At 42.8% G+C, this 19,611-nt stretch overlaps 3 protein-coding genes and 1 long non-coding RNA gene across 6 annotated transcripts; 1 reads left to right on the top strand and 3 right to left on the bottom strand.

The window, feature by feature from the left end:
- Nucleotides 1–175: 175 nt before the first annotated feature.
- LOC146524406 (transforming growth factor beta activator LRRC32-like) lies at nucleotides 176–3,153 on the bottom strand. The gene is made up of 2 exons (XM_085179347.1): nucleotides 2,792–3,153; nucleotides 176–2,653 (listed from the first exon to the last, which is right to left on the bottom strand). The coding sequence occupies exons 1-2, from the start codon at nucleotides 2,978–2,980 to the stop codon at nucleotides 776–778; spliced, it is 2,067 nt and encodes a 688-aa protein (XP_085035473.1). The 5' UTR covers nucleotides 2,981–3,153; the 3' UTR covers nucleotides 176–775.
- Nucleotides 3,154–3,270: 117 nt separating this feature from the next.
- LOC146524407 (tumor necrosis factor ligand superfamily member 13B-like) lies at nucleotides 3,271–5,953 on the bottom strand. Of its 2 annotated transcripts, XM_085179443.1 has the most exons (6): nucleotides 5,668–5,953; nucleotides 5,453–5,540; nucleotides 5,270–5,326; nucleotides 5,073–5,185; nucleotides 4,853–4,982; nucleotides 3,271–3,828 (listed from the first exon to the last, which is right to left on the bottom strand). In XM_085179443.1, exons 1-6 carry the CDS (start codon nucleotides 5,851–5,853, stop codon nucleotides 3,713–3,715), a joined length of 690 nt encoding a protein of 229 aa, XP_085035569.1. In that variant the 5' UTR covers nucleotides 5,854–5,953; the 3' UTR covers nucleotides 3,271–3,712. The 2 variants fall into 2 exon arrangements, with proteins under 2 accessions (XP_085035569.1, XP_085035560.1); XM_085179434.1 differs by having other exon boundaries at nucleotides 4,853–5,185.
- A 280-nt stretch (nucleotides 5,954–6,233) lies between these two features.
- On the bottom strand, nucleotides 6,234–18,598 carry eda (ectodysplasin A). 2 transcript variants are annotated; one of them, XM_085179388.1, is made up of 8 exons: nucleotides 18,092–18,598; nucleotides 11,354–11,453; nucleotides 9,296–9,334; nucleotides 8,832–9,002; nucleotides 8,476–8,510; nucleotides 8,298–8,349; nucleotides 7,659–7,783; nucleotides 6,234–7,310 (listed from the first exon to the last, which is right to left on the bottom strand). In XM_085179388.1, exons 1-8 carry the CDS (start codon nucleotides 18,422–18,424, stop codon nucleotides 7,047–7,049), a joined length of 1,119 nt encoding a protein of 372 aa, XP_085035514.1. In that variant the 5' UTR covers nucleotides 18,425–18,598; the 3' UTR covers nucleotides 6,234–7,046. The 2 variants fall into 2 exon arrangements, with proteins under 2 accessions (XP_085035514.1, XP_085035510.1); XM_085179384.1 differs by having other exon boundaries at nucleotides 6,235–7,310; nucleotides 7,653–7,783.
- LOC146524409 (uncharacterized) lies at nucleotides 8,419–11,360 on the top strand. The gene is made up of 3 exons (XR_014877118.1): nucleotides 8,419–8,562; nucleotides 8,780–9,026; nucleotides 9,329–11,360. It is a non-coding gene; the product is annotated as an uncharacterized LOC146524409 (long non-coding RNA).
- Nucleotides 18,599–19,611: the final 1,013 nt, after the last annotated feature.

Below are 19,611 nucleotides of genomic sequence, written 5' to 3' on the forward strand. Positions count from 1 at the left end.
TGCTTAGTTTCACAATCTAAATGGATGACCTTCTCTGATCATGACCTTACAGTTAGGATTTTATGATTTGGTGGCATTTCAACTATAATTGTTCACCTTCCCACCTCATTGATTTATTTTGTAGATACTGAAATGCGGGGAATGGTATTCTTAAATAAAGAACTGCACGATATCGTGGTTATTCAGTGCGACATGTTTATTATGTAAACCATACACCGTTGCAACATCTGACCACAGTCTCCAGGGTCAGAGCCACACATTATATATTACAGAACAGGCTGGTATAATGACATTTCTTGTATAAAGAGAAAATAAGCCATTCTTATTTAAAAATATATACAAATCAATATGTTTAAACAAAAGCTCTCTTACAAGGGTCTATATGACAATTGTGTTGAATTATTCAGGAGTCCAGTCGTGACTCTTGGAATGTTCTGCAAGGCTTCATAGACGTCATAAAAATGTAATCCATTGGCTAAAGCTTTTAGTTTCAAACAAACATTCACGATGAAGAATGGATACGAACTCTTGTGATTCTTGATTTTACGTGCACTGTAACCAAACCACTTGGGAATCAGTAATGCCAATTTCCAGTTTAAGATTTTAGCTGCAGAGGTCACAAAAATTTTGCAGGTATGTCCTGCAAGACTGTAATGTGCAATAACCAAAATCTTCACTTTTCCACCTCCCCCAAGTTTATGGTATGCTTACTTTACATAGCCCATGTGCATGTCTAAAATTATCTAAAAAAACTGTAAAAGACTGATTTGAGACTTCACACCATAGCAGATCTCTGTGTGCAGCACAGCTTCCTGCTGAACATGATGAAAACTGCTAACAAAACAATTGCAAATAAGACGATTATCATCATTTGTCCAAAATGAACTTCCTGTGCCTTTGTGCGCAATGAACAGTACAATGAAGGGTTCATCAGATATTCTGTCACCATAAGGTTTCTAACTCTTGTAAAGCATTCTGCCTCACTGATATCGGGCACTGTAATCTCCGTCTCATTTAAGACCATCAACCATCTGTTGTCACAGCAGTTGAAAGGATTCCCGCTTATATGCATGACAGTAAGGTTTGTGGATAAAGCACGAATCAACGAAGGGTTTAAAGTTATAAAAACATTATGTCTTATGTCAATTTCTCTCAGGGGAGAACAACTTAAACTTCTGGGAATTGTATCCAGCAGGTTGTTCGATACGTTCAGGTGGGTTAATGCCGGCATGCACGGTAGAGACAACAGACGAGAGCTGGTTAAGTTGATCTCACTGATAATTAAGGACTGAAGAGTTGTTTGCACACCTTCTAGCGCCCCCTCTTGCATGACCAGTGATGGATTTTTTGCAAGGCTGAGGGAAACCAAAGAAGTCCCCTGAAATGTTTTAGGCTGAAGCATTTTTATGCCGTTTCCTTTAAGATTGAGGTGTTTTAGAGTCCCTAAGTAGGCAAATTCAACACAAAGGTCATCAAGGTTTGTTTGCTGTGTTGAGTTAATGCTTCCTAAGTGATCAGCAGAAGTGCAAGGTTGGACTGAGTTGTCTTGCAGATATAGTCTTTCTATTTGTGTGAGTGCACTGAGAAAAGGTGGGGAAATATATACCAGCCTGTTGCTTTGCAGGTCAAGGTGCTTTAGGGAGCGGAAGAAAAGCTGGCGAAGGGGTCCTGAGTCAGAGTCATTTCTCACATCCCAGATGATGCTTTGTAGACAGTTATAGCTAAGATTCAGAGTTTCTAAAGACAGCAAGAGGCTTAAAGTCTCGATTGGGAAAGACCTGAAGTGGTTGTAGCTCAGGTCAATATAAATTAGTGGCATGGGCCTCCAGTTTGAGTGTAGGTTGTTTTTTATTGCAATTTTTTCACCTACAATCTCACTATAAAGAGAATTTGTCTCTGACACCACTGCAGCCTCTGAATAGGAACCGATCATGTTATTCTGTAAATAAAGATACCGCAAACGGTTCATTTTCGGAACGATTGGAAAGTAAAGAAGTTTGTTGTGGCTGAGATCAAGAACTTCAAGCCTGTACAGCCTGCTGTCCTCATGTGTGACAAAAAACTCTACAGAGTTTCTGCTCAGATTTAGAAATTTCACTTGACGCAATTTAAAATCACAAATGTGCGCAAGATTGTTTTTAGCCAAGTTTAACACCTCTAATTGGATCAGTGATTCGAACGTCCCTTCTTCGATCTCAGATATCAGATTGTCGTCAATAGCAATGGCCCTCAGGCTTTTACTCTCTGTGAATAATTTGTGTGAAAGTCTTGTTAAAGCATTACCGGTCATCTTGAGCTGATCGAGGGCGGATTTGTTTCTAAGGTAGTGCTCGGCTGCAAAGTCACTCAGGCCGTTCATTGATATGTCCAAATCCTTCAGCCCGCTGACGGATTGGAGGGCTTTGCTGTTATTGCCAAGGTTGTTGTTTAGGTCGTTTTTGGACAAATTCAGCTGCTCAAGTCGAACCAGGTTTTCAAACAGCCCCTCGGAGATGAGATCCAGCTGGTTGTTGCTCAAGTCCAGCTGCTCCAAGTAAGGCAGCTCAAGCGTGTGAAGCTGTCTGATGAAGTTATTGGACAGGTCCAGTCTTCTGATCCTTACATCCAAATCCACAGGGACAGAAGAGAGATTCCGATTGTTCCAGGACTGCTCCTTGAAATTAAAGGAACACAGTGTGAGCCTCAGAGATTTTAAAAAATATCAAAACCAGCAATTCTGTAGGCTTAAGAAATAAATAAATAGTGCAAATTTAAAAACATTTAGCATTTATATTGATCATGTTGAACCTACCCTCGAAGCATAGTACGTCAGTCCTGTTACGCAAAGGTCATGGCTGAGTGACCAGAGTAGTAGGAAGTTGGAGAACATATGTCTGACCATTCTCCCTCTGCTGCTGCTGCTAAACTGTACCATTGCTGTTGTCAGAGCTCGTATGCACTCACACACACACACCAACACCCTCTTATAGCCATGCTTCATCAAAAAAAAGGGAGAGAGAAAACAGCTGTGGCCACCAGATAGGGAAGGTGGATACTATATTTAGACAATAAAGACATGACCACGTAGACCGCCTCTTTCTGTCAAGCTTTAGGTCACATGTAAGCAAAAAATTTGTAAAAAAAAAAAAAGGTTTGTAGACAAACAAATTTTGTGTTTTTAGTGCTAAGTGAAGCCACTTTTAGAGATAAATGCATTTAGAATTTGCTAGCACTTTAAATACAAGTTGAGAAAAAATTTGCACCGACGCATATTATCCCATTTATAACAACTTTAATTAGATGATGATACATTATTTATTGTGGTGTTCAAGAACCTTCCTGGGAGATAAATTTATACATTTGTTTGTTCCTGACAAAGTCTCTGGAAAGCGTTTTAAAATAGACAAGAGGAACAAATAAGCAGACAGCGCGTAGGTGGAACAGGAGGGAAGCCCCCAGCAAGGTATAAAGGAACACGCCTAAAATAGACTGATGAAAGGAGGTGCTGGCACATGGGTACAAATGTTTGAGAGTCAGCCCAGGACATGCACCCAAATTCTACATTTTAAAGCTAATATATATTTGAAAAAAATGTATTTGCCTGGCAGGAAAAATAGTTTTCCTGCTGCTGCCACTCTGCTTTATATCTGCGTAGCCCTCACGCTGCTCAGTGTCAGTTTCCCACTTCCAGCAACAGTCAGCTGCATCCTTATCATCCTCCCACTGTCTTGTTTCAGTTCAGCTGTATGACACCAAAGAAGGTTGAGTCTTCATCTGTAGATATCAGGGCTGTGGGCCTGTCTGGGATCACCAGTTCTAGCTCGTCATCCTGAAGCAACTGCACTGTGCCTGCAACAGAGGACAAACGCTGTCAGAAAGTGCCTATGTATTTAAACGTATAGTACATGGCTATACACAAAAGCCTTTTTACTATTGTTGCTACTTTTGGATTGTTTTTTCTGCTAATGGACTTGTATGTTGTCGGATATCCTGGATATTATGGCCATCTCATGGTTTTTATGAGGGGCACTGCCCAAGGCAGAAAAATGGAGCCAGTGCAGAAATACCAAAAACTGCAGTTTGTCTAATGGATGCTTGAGGCTGGCACCAAAACCAGGTCAAATACTCTATAGACTCCCAGTCAAAAGGCCTGTACAGCATTAACAAGCATGTTTATAGCCTGGCACAAAACAAAGATTTGGGAATTTATGGATAAGCTAGTGCATGGTAGCTGAATTTTCTTTTCTTTCTTTTTTTTAAATGGAGGCTGGTGATATTTAAAACTCAGGGCGTGCCCAGCTTGACAGGTGTCCCAACACAGGAAGTTACAGTTGACTGCACTTGCGGTGTTAGGGCCTTTTGGAGCGTTTGTAAACTGAATTATATGAAAAAGTATTTAACTTGCTGACTTGTTTGAATGACTACAGTTCCTGAGATTCATTAGCCTCTTATTTACCATCAGTAAGTAGATACCCTTTGCAGAAAGCTAAGCAAGCTCCAGTTATGGTTATGTCTGGTTCCAAAAGTGCAAAATAGCAGCTCTCAAAATGCTTCAAACTATTGGCCGACACAGGCTTAAAACCTGGAATAAACTGTGTCGCTGCACAAAGGCCCCGATATAAGATAAACAGGGATTATTTTGAACTGTAAATTATTGCAAAGCTACTTTAGTATAGTGTCTAAGAATAAAACTAGAAACTAGAACTGGAACTAGAAATCAGCACGAGAGATCCACTTTCAAGGAACAGTGTAACATTTTCAAAAATATGCCTATTTGACCTCGATAAGTAGAGGAAGGAACAGCGCTGTGTATTACAGAGAGTGCCTGTATCCAAAAGCAAAAAAACCTCCACAGCAGCAGTCTCTCACTGACCTGCAGTGTAGCATGTGTTGGCAGGATATCTATCGGGCATCGCTTGCAGGCAGCGTAACAGCTCGGCTTCAGCTGAGGCCCTACTTCGAACGACATGACCCATAACTATGCTTGGGCTTTCAAACAAAACCTGCAAATTAAGCAGAACATTACCTAACTGGTTGGAACAAATCATATGCATGATCAATTTAGTTCTGCTCGAGTTAGAGTGACACAATACTTGTCCAAACACCAAGTAATAACCGTCTTCTTGGACAACAATTCTGTTTTCCTTTTGTGAAATTGCATTTCCTCGCTGTGCAGAAACAATCCAAGAGATCACAGTTATATTTCCTGTGAGAAAAAGGCAAGATACGCTTCATCAAAATAATGGCAGAAGGCACAGCGGTACAGCCAACGACTTGGATTTAGTTTTACCTCTTATGTCTGGCCGTTTGTTAGTGTCAGCCCTTAACTGCAGAAATGCTGTTGGAGCTGGCAAGAGAAGGAAATAAACACTTGACTTTCATTTTTTATTAACTTAGCATATACTGTTTGTGCTGTCATTACCAGATTAGACTGGAACTAACAAGATATTTTCAGTTCTCAGCTCTGACCCACCTCTAGAACTGCCTGGGTCCCTTTTGACTCTCCTAGAAGATATCTTCAGAGAACTGTGAGCTTCCTGGAAGACTCTTGACTTAATGTCCTATGAGAAAAACAAAGCCTTGCGATAAAATTTATTATTGCAGCGCTATCTGAACAACTCACTAATGGTATAAATCTCAGTAGTACAATGTCCAAGATGACTCCATCCTGTATAATCAGTGACATACCTCGCTTGTTTTAAGCATCTTGGCCAATTTCCCATCGACTCCCTCAGAACATGGTTGATTTAATTGTAGAATTATGTCTCCTTGGAGTTTGCGAAAATCATTTTCTAAAACCCTGGCTCTGTGCACCAGGAAAAGACTGAGACAAAACATGAACGCTGTGAGTGATAATAACGCATTATAGAGCATTTTGAGACTAACAAGCTGTCCCCCCCAGTCCCCAAGTTACTCAAACGAGTGAAGTCACACATCAGTACACTCCGGAAACCTAAACGTTCAGTTTCAAAATTAGTTTTTAAATGAGGAACTATCTTTGCCCTGCCTCTCAAGATGGAACTCATTTGGAGTGCATGAAAATTACAGCCAAACTCTGAGATGTATTGTGAAACTCGCAGTCGAAGTAAAAAGCCACATTTTAATAAAGACAAAGGCCTCGCTCGCAGAGCATCATTTGTTCTTGTCAGTACTCGTGCCAGCTCAGTCCGATATGAAAGAGAAGTTGTAACCTTTTAAATTAATACCACCGGCTGCACAAACACAAGAGACGAATGGTTTAGACAGAAAATGAAACATTTTAATCCATCAATCAACTCCATTTACAAAAGTATATCCCATTTTATATACAGTATGTACAGACATGTATTAACAACTATCATTTCTCTACATGGATTCATTCATAAGGTAACTAAACAATAGCGCTGTAACAAAACATATCACTGATATTCTGCAGGGATGTTGTAGTGCAAATGCGCGCAAAATATATAGTGCTGTTGCTCTGTGAACACCTTATAACTCCAGTTTTAGTGGATTTTCTTTACTTTGCATAGATACTTTTATACTTGTGTTGAACATTTGCATCATCTTTCATTTTCTTAAAAATGTTAATGTATTCAAATGAATTAAAAAAGGCCAACAAAGCCCCAGAACAAAACATTTCAAATAGCTATTTTTAGCGTTTTTTTGTTTTTTGGAGATACAAGATTATCATTCAACAGCACTTAGTATACATCAACACAGTGTCCTTCCTCACTTTAAAGAGAGATCCCGTCTTTGCCGGTACAAAATGGCGACTACAAATAGAAACTTCTCTCTGATGAGAACATTTGGTTCAACCATCTCTGCGCAGAATTAAAGTAAAGGGCAGCAGAAGTTGTCTTATTTGGTTCATTTGAATACAGACATCTGTGGAAGTGAACAAAAGTCACTAAAGGGGCGTCCTCAACTTTTACCAGCCCTCTAAACAGAGGCAAAACATAGGCTTTTAAATTACTGTGTCAATCCCACGTCAGGCAGGACGAACAGGCAGTGTGACTCTGGGCTAACGTGACTGCTGCTTTTTGGTTACGCATCGGGGGGTTGGGGGTGGGCGCTGGTGACTGCAGTTATCCGTTCTGTCCAGCAGATGGAGCCTCTCCAAGTCTGACACTTCCCAGGAAAGTGGTGTGGTTGGTCATATTGATGAGTGTGTACTCATGAGCTATGCGTATATAGATCTTTTGGCCGGCGCGGAGTGGGCTCACACCAGCCGTGTAGCAGGTGTTGAACTTGCGCTGGCCCGTCTCAATGCTGCAAGTACAGCGGAGGAATGGGCTGGAGTCCACCATCACATCATAGCTGGCAATGTCAGTGAAGTTGAGGTAGTACACCTGGTAAATGGGGCGGGGCGGGGATGGAGGGGGGAGGGGGGGGCATACAAATCACAAGACTTTAAAGTGTGTACGACTCCACATGATAATTTCAGGGGTTATTTAAAGCTGAAACAGCTGCAATATTAAAAAAGCCAGCATGAATATGAGTTATGAAGCTTCACATTTAGCCACAGGGAAAGGGCAAAAGAAATACATCTTACATTAAAAAGGTAACATTTATATGCTTAAACAAAGCAGGCAGGTCAACTCTGTCATTCTTGAGCTTAGCTTTAGAACGACTGCCAGCTCTTTTGACTATCAACTGTAAATTTAAAGAGTTACGTCAAGGACCGTACTCACTTCTACCTGACTATATATGAAGTAGACACCGTCCAACAGCACCTCTAGCTGCCCAGTGCGAGAGTGCATTTTAAACACGCGGTGATGGATGGACACCATCTTCCAATTCTTAAGGATGCCTTGAGACAGATCTAAACATGTCACAACAAACACACAAAGAGGGTCAACATAAACAGCTTTCAGCAGAGCTTAACTGCAACCAGAGCTCAGCATTGACACACACTATAAACCTGCTAATGATGCTTACCTGTGATGTGATGAAGGATAATCAGAATCAGTTAGCATGCAACATGAGTATGAGTTACCATTCCAGATTGTAAAACGGCTATAGGATAACTTTAGGGTGTCTATAATCCTACACAGTGCTATGGGTAAAAACTGGTAGTAACATTTACCCTGGATAGAAAATCCTTGGTGAGCACAGAAATACTTAAAAATGACCAAATCTGGCATGCTGGATCTCAAGTATAAACATTCACTGCATGCCAACAATCTACTGTGTTTATATTTTTTCTCTTGTAATTCTGAGGTTTAGCAGGCACATCTATTAGCACACATCCAGAACTCTGTGTTTAACCAATGGCAGGGATTATTCATGCTTTTTTGTTCTGTGTGACTATAAATGAGCGTAGACGGAGCACCCACCTTCTCTGACTTGGATCGTAGTTTCCTGCCCCTGCAAGTGAACCACTGCTGGCTGGAAGACAAAAGATCTCTGGTGACTAATCCAAATTCACGTAAGACAGGAGAACAGCTGTTTCACCAGAAGCCGCGACTGGGAGAAAATTGTATGTAAAATTTTAAAAAGGTGACATACTCTTACCTGGAATTCCTTTGTTTTGCCCTTGTCAGGAACCCCTGCAAGAGCAAGAGGGAGACGTGTTCAAATTCTGGCCTCTGCACTGCTGAGGTGAGAGGATGATTAAAAGAAAACAAACTCTGGCATAGTTTAAAGATAGATCATTTCTGCTCCACACAATGTTTGACATCCTGCACCAGAAACTCTCACAGTGCGAGCAATGAGTGAATCAATTTTGACAACTTGAGCCCCATTCTGCTGTGGGAAAGTGTCTGGATGCAGGAAATAACTGTAATCTAAGAAAAGGATCTCTCTGCTCGTTTTCAAGCTCTCTGGCTCGAGTATTGCTTATTGAGGAGGATTCGATGCAAGTTTTATACCTGCTGGACCTTGAGCGCCTGGCGGTCCTTGTGGCCCAGGAGGTCCTGGAGGCCCTGCAGGTCCCACAACATTGCTTCCTGGAATACCTGGGATTCCAGGGATACCTGGTGGCCCCTGTGGACCTGGGGGACCAGGAGGGCCAGGTGGTCCCGGCACAGGCCTTTTTTTCGCTGTGGAGAAAGATGGAATAAACGGTTAGCACTCAAGTTAGTTTTAATTATAAATCACCACAAATCACTAATTTGCCCCTGCAGCAACTGTGCAGATTGTAACTGCTGATATTAAAAAAGCTACGGAGGCAAGTATTACATTTACATAGATACTGAAAGCTTGTCGCCCACTTTGAGGTAAGGCGGTTTTTGGATTTTGGATAACTTCTCAAGTGCATTTGTAGAAACTTGCAGCAGATAACAGTCAAATGAATGACCATAATAACAGAAACGTATACCGGATTTTGTCATACCTCTTTTTTTCTCTTTCCTTTTTTCCTTTCCAGTTGATTCTGAAAGAAACCGAAGCAGTGTGATTAAGCTTCAAATGCCCTCTTCAACAATTATCATCTCAAATGACACATCGTGCATCCAGATCATTCCATGTAGGTATCCTAAATAGGCTGAAATAACAGATTGAGATGGTGTGCACTGAACACTAGAGTGGAGGTATGTCAGTCTGTGGTATCTTGTAGTGTAGTAATTTGTAAGTGTGGTTTCACCTCCTCTGTATGAACAAGTGCCTTAAGCATTCACAGGCAGTGGAACTGGAGAAGATCATTAGAGAGATACTTTATCCTGCCAAAATCCTTTTCTTTGAATTAAGCCCAGATGGAGAATGCAGATGAAAGTGTGTGTGTGCATGTGTGTTTGTGTGTGTGCGTGTCTCCTCCTTTACAACCATGTGTATGGATGTGCGTGCACGGATGTTGGTGGGGCATCTATGTCAGTGCTTGAAAGACGAAATGCTCTCAGTGTTTGCATCTGCAAGAGGGTGTGTGCGCGCACACGTATATATGTGCCGCGCACAGCTGAAGAATCCTTTTCAAAAAGCTGTCTCGGTTGCTCTTGTGTTTACCATGTCATTATAACTACAAAGGCCATTTAACCTTAAACCCTCACAGTTTGAGTCCCCCCTCAAACATATGGCCAGTGTTTCTCCTCTGGCTAAATGACTGGATGCATCCGCATAGATTTCTCTTAACGAGCAGCCCTATCTGGAATCTGGTGCCCGTTAGGAGTGCCGAGGACGCACACACGTGCGCACATGTGCAAACACAGGACACACACACACACCTAAGGCTGAGATTACAAAAGCCTTTGTCTGTGCGCTAAGAGCAGAGGAGAGACCTGGGAATGATTAGTGTTTAGAGGCTCGGGACTTTACTGATTTATGTATAAAGTCTCGAAGGTGAGTTTTTTTCTTCTAATTTAAACACAATCACTAAACTTGCCCCCAAGTATTCAGTGTCACGAGACAGACATTGGAATGCCTTGTGATCGTGCTGCACTTGTTGCACTCAGACGTGAAACTTCAAAGGCTTCCCTCCCTTTTTTTCCCCCTCTTTTTATTTGCATAGTGCAGATTCTAAACAAAAAGAAAAAAAAACAAACTACAAAAGCAAATTCAGACATACCGGCCACATCGTTTATCACGGAGCTATTGATTAGCATAAATCAATTCAGCAGAATTAATAAAAGCTATGCTCACGCATGGTTGCCGGTTCTCGAAAATGACTCACAAAGTCAGTATGCTTTTTGTCATCTGCTGCGATATTAATGTCACTGATAACACAGCTGGACTCCAAAGTGCATAACTGCTTTGCTGACAGCTTCAAACAATAAGAAAAATAAAAAAAATTAAATTAAATTAAAAAAAAAATTGGTGGACCTAATGTTATTTTTAGTGGAGGGGCGGGGGATTGGGGGGGGACCCGGGCTTCGTTGTCTGTTTCAAATTGGTGCAGCCCTCCCAAACTCCTTGTTGTCCTTGTTTGCCATCCAAGTAATAATCAATCCCATTCCATTGAATCTCTCGCTCTATAAACACGGCAACATTATGCGGTGGCGCTGCTTTGTTAAGTAAGCACAAAGCAATAAAACATCAATTCCACACTCACACACACACAAAGAAAGAAAGAAAGTGAGAAACCATTAGCAAACAGTTTTCAAAATTTAAGACCTCTAAGCCTACCATAAGCCAGTTAATTACACTGAATTGAGTCCCATTCAAGCAAATGCGTGTTACAGAAAGCATTGCTCAACAGTTGACTCGCTAGTTGCCAAGTACATATCCAGAAAACAAACTGATGCAGGTGCAACCAGAGAGCTAAAGTTAGTTTTTCTTTTTTTTTATGATTAATGGAAAATAGATGATGTGCTTGAAAAAAACCCAACAAAAACAAAAAACAAAACAGAAGACCAACTTAGGAGGCAAAAAACAGTCTTGTGTATCAAGGCGTAAAGATCAAAGAGACAATAGTATTAAAGGATGTCAAATGCGCATAACACACGCAAAAAAAGGGCTGCACCTGTTTCTGGCTCCTTGCCGGGGCTTCTTTTCGCTCGCTGAGTTATGCCCCTGTTATCCTCTGTGCCGTGGAAGTCAGCTTTTCTGTACAGTAACTTCTCCTGGTGGGACACAAAGGAAAATATCATTAAAGACGGAAAATTACGCACGGAAAAAGGTGCCACATCTTTTGAGCACGCTGCGCCTATTGTTACCAGCTGCTGCCACCTTAGAGGAATTCGGTGAACCCAACACAAAAGGGCTGAATGCTACAAAGTTTTTGAGAGCGAAACTCTTGCTACAAGTGGCCTTTTCTATTCTTGGGGGGTATAATGTTTGCACAGACACAACTTGGGGCAGTTGAAAAGATGCGAGACTCTGTCAGCCAGCACATTCACATGCGGCCAAGTCATTGTCTGTCCCATTTGGGCTGTAACGCATCCTGTAACCCAAGTCACTTTTGTCTGAGTTTCTGATGTTTGAGACAGTCACCTGGACACGACTGCTTCTAAAATTCACCTTTTTATACAAAAGGAGGACATGAACTGCGGTTAATCTGAGAGCAATACCCATTCATATGGCACCTGGTCCCAGCCCCATTCAGTTGTGGCATGAATAAGCTACAAAAAAATTGTCAAAGGAAAAGGATCTGATGTAGCTGGTCTGGTCTGAGCTCATCCCTAAAAACAGGGGAAGTTGCACTACAGCGGCGGGTTGTTCCCATGGGCAAGTGAGCGGCGGGACAAACCGCACGTTTGTTCATCTGGGACTGGTTCTGGTCGACCTACATTCACATGAACTCTGTAGGACGCACTGACCCGACTGTAAGACATTCGAGACGTGTCTGGTGCTGACAAGGCAATGTTTCGTGCTAAGGAGTTTAAAATATGGATTGCTCCAAGTCGCTTTCTGTTTGAACAGCCAGTTTGTGATCACATCTTTGGAGGATTCCCAGAAAACAAAAAACAACAACCAAAAAAAAAAAAAAAAAACCCTCGAAAACTGGCACTGAAAACACAAACGAGACCACCCAAAGCCAACTCTTTTCATCGAGCCTCGCAGTAAACGAGACAGCTTTTTGGTCACACTTTGGGGTGTCAGCATAAATAAAAGGTAATAGCCCGAGACATTAAGGCTCTCCATTGCTGACAACCAGACAGCTTGTAGAGAGCTGGACATCTGCTCGGTGTTTGGATAACTGACATCTACCAAAGCAGTGACGCATGCGGCACCTTAGCACGGATCAAAAGATAATAAATAACCACGTATCAGCTCGCCTTACTGCTTAGAAACAAAGCAGACAAGCTTACCGAAAGACACTTTGGCCTTCCTTGGGGGGCCTACCCCAGTAGTGCCCAGGATGATATATTCCCTGTTTCCATCTGTGACACTCGAGTAAACATCGTTATTAAGCCCCGATGACAAGTAAGCTCCTTCTCCTGAAAGCAGCGTGAACTCCCAGGGTCTTTTTGTGGGCCTTTACAAGGCGGAGCCGCTGCAAAACACGAAAAGAAGTTATGGTTCGAATTTCTTCTATACCTCGTCTCAGATGTGGGAACCCTCCTTTTTCCCCCCTCTGGATGGGGGATGAGATGTATCATGTCAAACACCCGATGCCGACTGTGTTAGGCAAGTTCGAAGCAGTTAACGTCTACATCCCTGACCAGCTGCCAGCTGTGTCTGACCTTACGAGCACGGGAATTCCAGCTTGATGGAGGACTGTGTGTTGGAACAGTTTATCGGCGCGCAGACCTCCAGATGTTCCTGCGAGCGGCAACGTTTGCTGTTCATTTGGTGCGCAGGTGCCTCCACATCTCCTCTCCAGCTGTTGGCATGGGGGGGGGGGGGGGGGGGGGTGGCTTTCACCTCTCAAAGGATTTGTGGTGTATATTCAACCATATGGCGTTACACTTTCTTCTGTTCTGACAGCCAAACACGATTCAACAGCCAATTTCTGGCCCGAGATTAAGCCCCAGCAGAACAACAGAAGACAAACAAGCAGTCTACGGGGCTACTACCAAACTGGTGCGCCTTGTACTTTAGATGAAGGCAACAAAGTGATTTTTTTTTCTTCTCCTCCTTCCATTATATGACTATGAGAAATGGTTTTTCGCCCTTTTTTGCTTCATTTCACTTCATTACAACATTTACAGCCTTCGTACCCTTCAAAGGCACGCAGAGTTACAGTAAATCAGGATGACAATGTGTTGGTATGTATGCCAAGTGCCAACTATTGAGTAAACCATTCTTTTTCAGCGCACGGGGAGAAAAAAATGCTATTAATTAGAGGGCTTTCAAATCTTCAAAGAGTGGGGGTTGCTGTTGCGTGCAGATTCCCTGTTGCTTCGTGAGGATATGACTAAAATTCAATCACCCCAGGGATGTGTAATTTTGGGATAACAAGACTTCTTTTTTTGCCTTATTAACACTTACTATTACAAACTGCATGTATTCTTACCAGTTAGCCTCAAAAGGTCCTTGACATTTGCAGCATTTCAATTTTAATGCAAGAAATAAAATGCTGCAGGTCTCCAGTAGCATTTTTTACTAACAGTTTTCCACAAATACAGATTTTCTAGCTGCAGCGGTGTCTGTAAATCTTGCAATGTCACTAACAGTTAGTGACCGCTAAGTTGTAGTTGAAAATTTGATGCTGCAAAGCTTGAGAAGGTGAAACTGAGGGCTGTTTGGGTGTGGTTGCGATTTACATGCCCATCACTGGCTGAATGGGCATTACCAAGTTCAGTGGCATGCATACTCCTGAGAGCTGATTGCACCTAATATTCCTGTGATTTGCACTCCTGAGTCCAACAGCGACTTTGCGTTTTCTTCTTAAATATCACTTAAAGAAAAGTATCCTCCCCATAGCCCGTATCAGAGCCCGCTCTTTGAAAGGCCATGTGTTTTTAACCATAACTTGGGTAATTTAATAACGCTATGCATAGATTGTCATCTGAAAATCTGTGGAGCTCAACCTAAGGGAAATGTAGCCTGTCAGCAGCCAATCACTTTTCAGATAGTTGCAACATTCGCTGGCAAACCTACTCCTTGTTGAGTGCTGAGAAGGCCTTGAGAATTTATTATTATGGTGGATGTTTGCAACTCTGGACTCAATCTTTACTGGGCGTCTACGCCATCTGTCTGTCAAGACGATGCAAGCTTATACGGAGCAAACGCTCGCAGCCTCGCCGTTTCTGATGTTTCTGCTCTCACGACTTGTGCTTTTATGTCTGCGCTGATTGATCCTTGATATTTCGGACTGCTCTCAGTGCATGTACGATACTGCTGTTTTAACCAATTATGCAGCGGTCACAATTAAAGTAGATGTGGGTGACAGCCCACCCGGGCGCCCCAGAGCTTGTACGCTGCTGAGGACTTTGCGTCCCATCAAACTGACTTTTTTAATAGTCGTTAACTAGACTCCAGATGTTTTAGCATCTGTTCTTCGGGGGGACTTTAAAGGCATACATCAGAGAGGAAAATTATTTCATATAATAGCTATAAGAAAAGTGTTAGGCTCAAGAGTAAAACGCTCTCTGAGCTTACGTTTTGAAATGTTTCTGTGGACGTTTATTACATTTCACTCGCTGCTGTAAGGTGAACGAGGGTCAGGCTGACTGAGGGAGACACTTGCTCTCGCTCGCCTTACATCACATTTGTGGCACAGATTTTAGCGCCCCACACACATACATACACACACACACACCTGGGAAGGGGATTTTTTACTGTTGGGAACTATGCGGGGTCTGCTGGACAGCTGGGATTTACTGCCTTGCTCACGGGCATACCCACTGCGAGTGGTGAGGTGACGACTGTTTGTTCACTTTGTGGGCCCAGATCATAAATGAACAGATCATCGACTCATTAAGAAGCAACTAGAAAGATCTGAAAAAAGTGAGAGCTTTTAAATTAGTGCTCAAAGTTTAACTGTTTCCAAAGAAACTAAATGAATTTCTGTTACAAAACTCTTCCTATTTCCACTTGTGGTTTGACTGCATAGTTTAGATCTCTTAAGACCTATAAACAGTGTCAGCTTTGTCTGCAAAACAATATTGTTTCCAATACTGTGCTTACATCTGAGAAAATGAAGATTGTAAAATGTTTTTTTTTTTGTAAAACATCCAAGGAGACACAAATAGTCCCACACAGAGTCTGAACTCAGTTTGATAGCTTTTGGTTATTTTCTTTTTTCGCCTCGCATCACCTCACGGGCCTTTCCTCCCCTGTTCAGGGAGAGATTCTGGAAACCGATTACACACTTGTAGTATCACGGCTTGTACAGCCAAGATTCTTATCTGGAAGTTTTAGCCACGATCACGACCTTCAGATCAGGTGTGCATCTGCAAAAAGAAACCGCAAAGAGAAGGCCAAGCCTCAGTAATAACTCAACTTGTGTTTCCTTTCAGTGGAAAAAATGACAAGCGTTGGCAAGGTTAAACATTCAAGAAAAAAAGCATTACATACTAACTTAAGAGTAGAAGGAAAAAGAAAAGAATAAATATATTTATATCATTTAAAACTAGTTTAGTGCTAAGACAGCTGATTTTCACTTCAAACAACTTTATTCTTCCTTGATATCATGACTTCAACTAACCAAAAAAATAATAAAATAAAATCATCTTTTCATTAATTCATTGTGGCAAAATTTGCTCCCGACACAACAACTGCAGTGGGACCTATCAGAAAGACTGTCGCTATTCCACAGGTGTGTAGCTGACATCAACATAAAGGCTGACTTCAAAGACAGGTGTGGTTATGCTCATATGTATGAAGTATTACGTACTAACGCCGCAACCACTCTGTACCTGGGCGTCACGGTTGGTGTGATGCCAATGCGTTGGCGCTCTCTAGTTTTGTTTGACACTGACCAGCCCTGCTGAATGGCTGGATGTTAAGGTTGCTTTTACATGCCGACAGACCACACCGCTTGGGTTTTTCAAGACACAATTCGACCACAAAACAGGTCCATCTGAACGGAGGCTGCAGCACTGCACTTACGTGACAACAGAGCCTCGCTGTATCATATATGCTGTTGGAAAGCTGGCCTGTGTTGGTATGGACCTGACGTTACTGTGCTTTGCTTTAGTTTTCTCAAGGCATCTCATGTTTTTGGTTACACTTGTCTGTATATACCTGGCCATCACGTGAAATTTCCCCAATGCTCCTGAAGTGCCTTTGATGAAGAGCTGTGTGAAAAATCCAATAAACAATTTTAACCCTCCCCCCCCAAAAAAAGAAGAAGAAGAAAGATCCTTCAAAGGAAATGCCAGAAAAGCTAACAAGTGTGGCTGCTGCGTCTAAATGCCACATGCTCCTGTTTCTCCAACTATGTAAACTGTGGGATGTGTAATCAGAGTTGTTTAATGCAGACATCTGGCAAGGACAGCATCACAGCACTGTTAAATATTTACAGCTGGGCCACAGTCTTTCACCTCATGAAGCGTCACCATCTGGGCCAAATACCAGGCCCATCTCACTCGGCTTTAACTGGGGGAAACCACTACTATCTAAAATAAGCTTAGCAAAGAGGACACACAGAGGACTAAATTAATAGGCTGAGCTCATGAAAGGAAAATGTTAACGGAGCAAATCCAAATATGAGCAATGGATCTCATTAATCTTTCCTACAGAGGATAAAATGCGCCCATCCTGGATAACTTGAATTCCTCTGGGTGGCTATCCAGCTGACAACTCTGCACAACTAAATGTCCAGCCAATGCCCCCCTCCCACACAGAATATCATTTTCTCTGTTAAAAGGTTACACAACTGCTGACATATGAGCTAATTGAGCAAGCAATGCAAAGTTGAGAGGTGCACTCGGGCCTTTTGTGCTGATGAAATTAGGGAGGTAGTGTGTGTGTGGTGGTGTTGTGGTGGTCTTAGTGGTTAGTGGGTTGTTGCCAAAAGCCACAGACAACACAAATGACCGTTCAGTCAGCCCTGCTGCCAAGGAAGAAAACACACACAAGAAGCGGGGCTGGCTTTGCTCCAAGTACCAAGTACCCTCATCTAAAGTCCTGATGAATTTACATCAGCCCTTGGGCTTTGCACCTGCTGGTGATCCAGTTAATTTTCTGTCCACCTGCTCCAGCACATAGCCTGACCTGCCTCTGCGATTCCAGCTGGGCAGATTGCCTAAGTTCTGAGTACTGGACTTCTGTCTGCTCTGGGAACGAGTCAAATTGGGTTAAAATGTGGTTTTACTTAATAAAAAATGCGCCCATTATATTAATCAATGAGTTTACTTAAAGTTATTTTCCCCCCACGAAAAATAAAAAAAAAATAAATAAATGAAAGAAAGAAAGAATTTTCTTTACTCAACAAAGGCAAAAATCGGAACCACAACTGCCCTAATGCTTGTTCAACTTATGCCCACCCTGGATGTGTTTACCTGAACCGGAGACACTGGCCAGTTGACAAGATTTAAAGCCTACACCTTTTAGTGCGTCTCAGTCCAGAAAGGCGGAATGACGCACACGGGGGCGCAAATCCATCCTTTCAAAAACAACAACAAAAAAACAAAAAAAACATACTTGTCTGGAAACTGAGCTGATAAAACGCCGTGACAGGCTACTGTAAAAGAAGTTGCCCAGAAACATGCAGTAACAGCGCAGACACAAAACCTGACACCGTGATACCGGGAACAGGAGGACCGAGCGGAGGTGAATGAACACGAACAGCCTCCGCGTGAGGAATGACAACAATGTCGCCTTAAAGAAGCTCCGGTGTCTCTTCATTAAGTCTTTGTTTTTTGTTTACCTCACGATTCTCTCCTCCGCGGCTGCTGCTGCTGCCGGAGTCCAGTCGGACTGGGTGGCCGAGCGAGAGCACCTCCGCCGGGTCAGCCAGGTCACTCCCCGCCAGTGTCATCACTGTGTCCCGCTTCTGGTGAATAATTTCCCTTTTGACCTGGGACCGAAGGTCCAAATAGCAGACGAGGGTGACAGCGTGAAGGGTCAGCGACAGCAGGAATAATCCCAGGAACACAACGCTGCTGCTCCGACTCCTGCACTTCTTGCTGCACGTGCACGGAGCCGCTATGGGCATCACTTTGTCCGGGAAATCCTCCGCGGATGAACCATCGCGTGCCATTATCGGACGGAGGGGCGAGTCATATGCTCCTTATCTCGGCATAATCGGCTCGTCTGTCTCGCGCGGGCCGCGGCTATTCATTTACATGGAGACTCATAGGTGCAGCTGCAGCAGGTCGGCGCAAACTTCTCAGAGTATCTGTAGTAACAATGGAAACCCGCCCACCTCTCCTGTGATTGGTCCGGCGCAATTAGCAGCCCAGAGGTTTGGGGGGGGATACAGTAGGTGCAGTGGTTGAGCGACACCCGATGGAGAGAAGGAGCTACTGCAACGCCTCTGAGACAAAGATGTGAGAATTTCTTCCCCCGCTCTTTTCTTATGTTTGTTGTTCAGTGTTGTGTGATCATTTCATGGACTTCTTTCAGTAATTTATTATATCTTACCCGAGTGTGAATAGGAAAAGGGGGGTTGTCACCGGTGTAATGTATAATGTTTATATGTGTGCTTTTTAAAAAATGTGTTTTAGGGGTTTGGACATGCAATTTTTCACTGGCCTGCTTTGTTTGGCACTTGGTTTTGTTATGTGGGTGGCACATGAAGTGGTGGTCCTGTGTGAAGAACTGATTCAGAAAATACTGCCCAGTATTGTTATTGAAAGAGAACAAGCGGTTGATGGTTACACTGCAATCATCAAAGAGTGGAAAAGTAGTACAAATTATGTTCTTAAACATTCTACAAATTATATGATTATAGGTTAGTGCATCTGAACTCTGTCAGGCTCAACATTATGATAGTGGGCCTGGAAGGGAGTCGGTGTCACGGTGAGGTCAGCGTCACTTTGTGTACAACACCATCAAATAATCTAAACATGTGTCATTCGGCTGGATCCGGGGAACGGTTTGACATTTGTGTTACAAAAATGCCCGCTGAGAACAATGCTTTAGGCTGAATGTGGGCTTTGTGGTTTGCACATTTTCAAAATCCAAACTCGACACTTTGATCTCCAAGAACCAGAGGTAGCCTGTGAATCTGGCCGTCTTCGGGCCCCAGGATGATGAAACCTAAGCAGGGCAGAGACTCGGAGGCCTGATAGATCACCTCGTTAGATTAGTTTTCCGGGCAACTGCCGCCAAACATCTTTCTTTATTTCACTGGGACAAACCCTGACATTTGTGTGCACTTGACCTATATGGAGGTAAACTTTTTCAGGCTGGGAGACGCATACTAGGTCTCACTCGATATTACAG

The sequence above is a fragment of the Neolamprologus multifasciatus genome, chromosome 2 (assembly GCF_963576455.1).
Source record: "Neolamprologus multifasciatus chromosome 2, fNeoMul1.2, whole genome shotgun sequence".
Lineage (NCBI taxonomy): Eukaryota > Metazoa > Chordata > Actinopteri > Cichliformes > Cichlidae > Neolamprologus > Neolamprologus multifasciatus.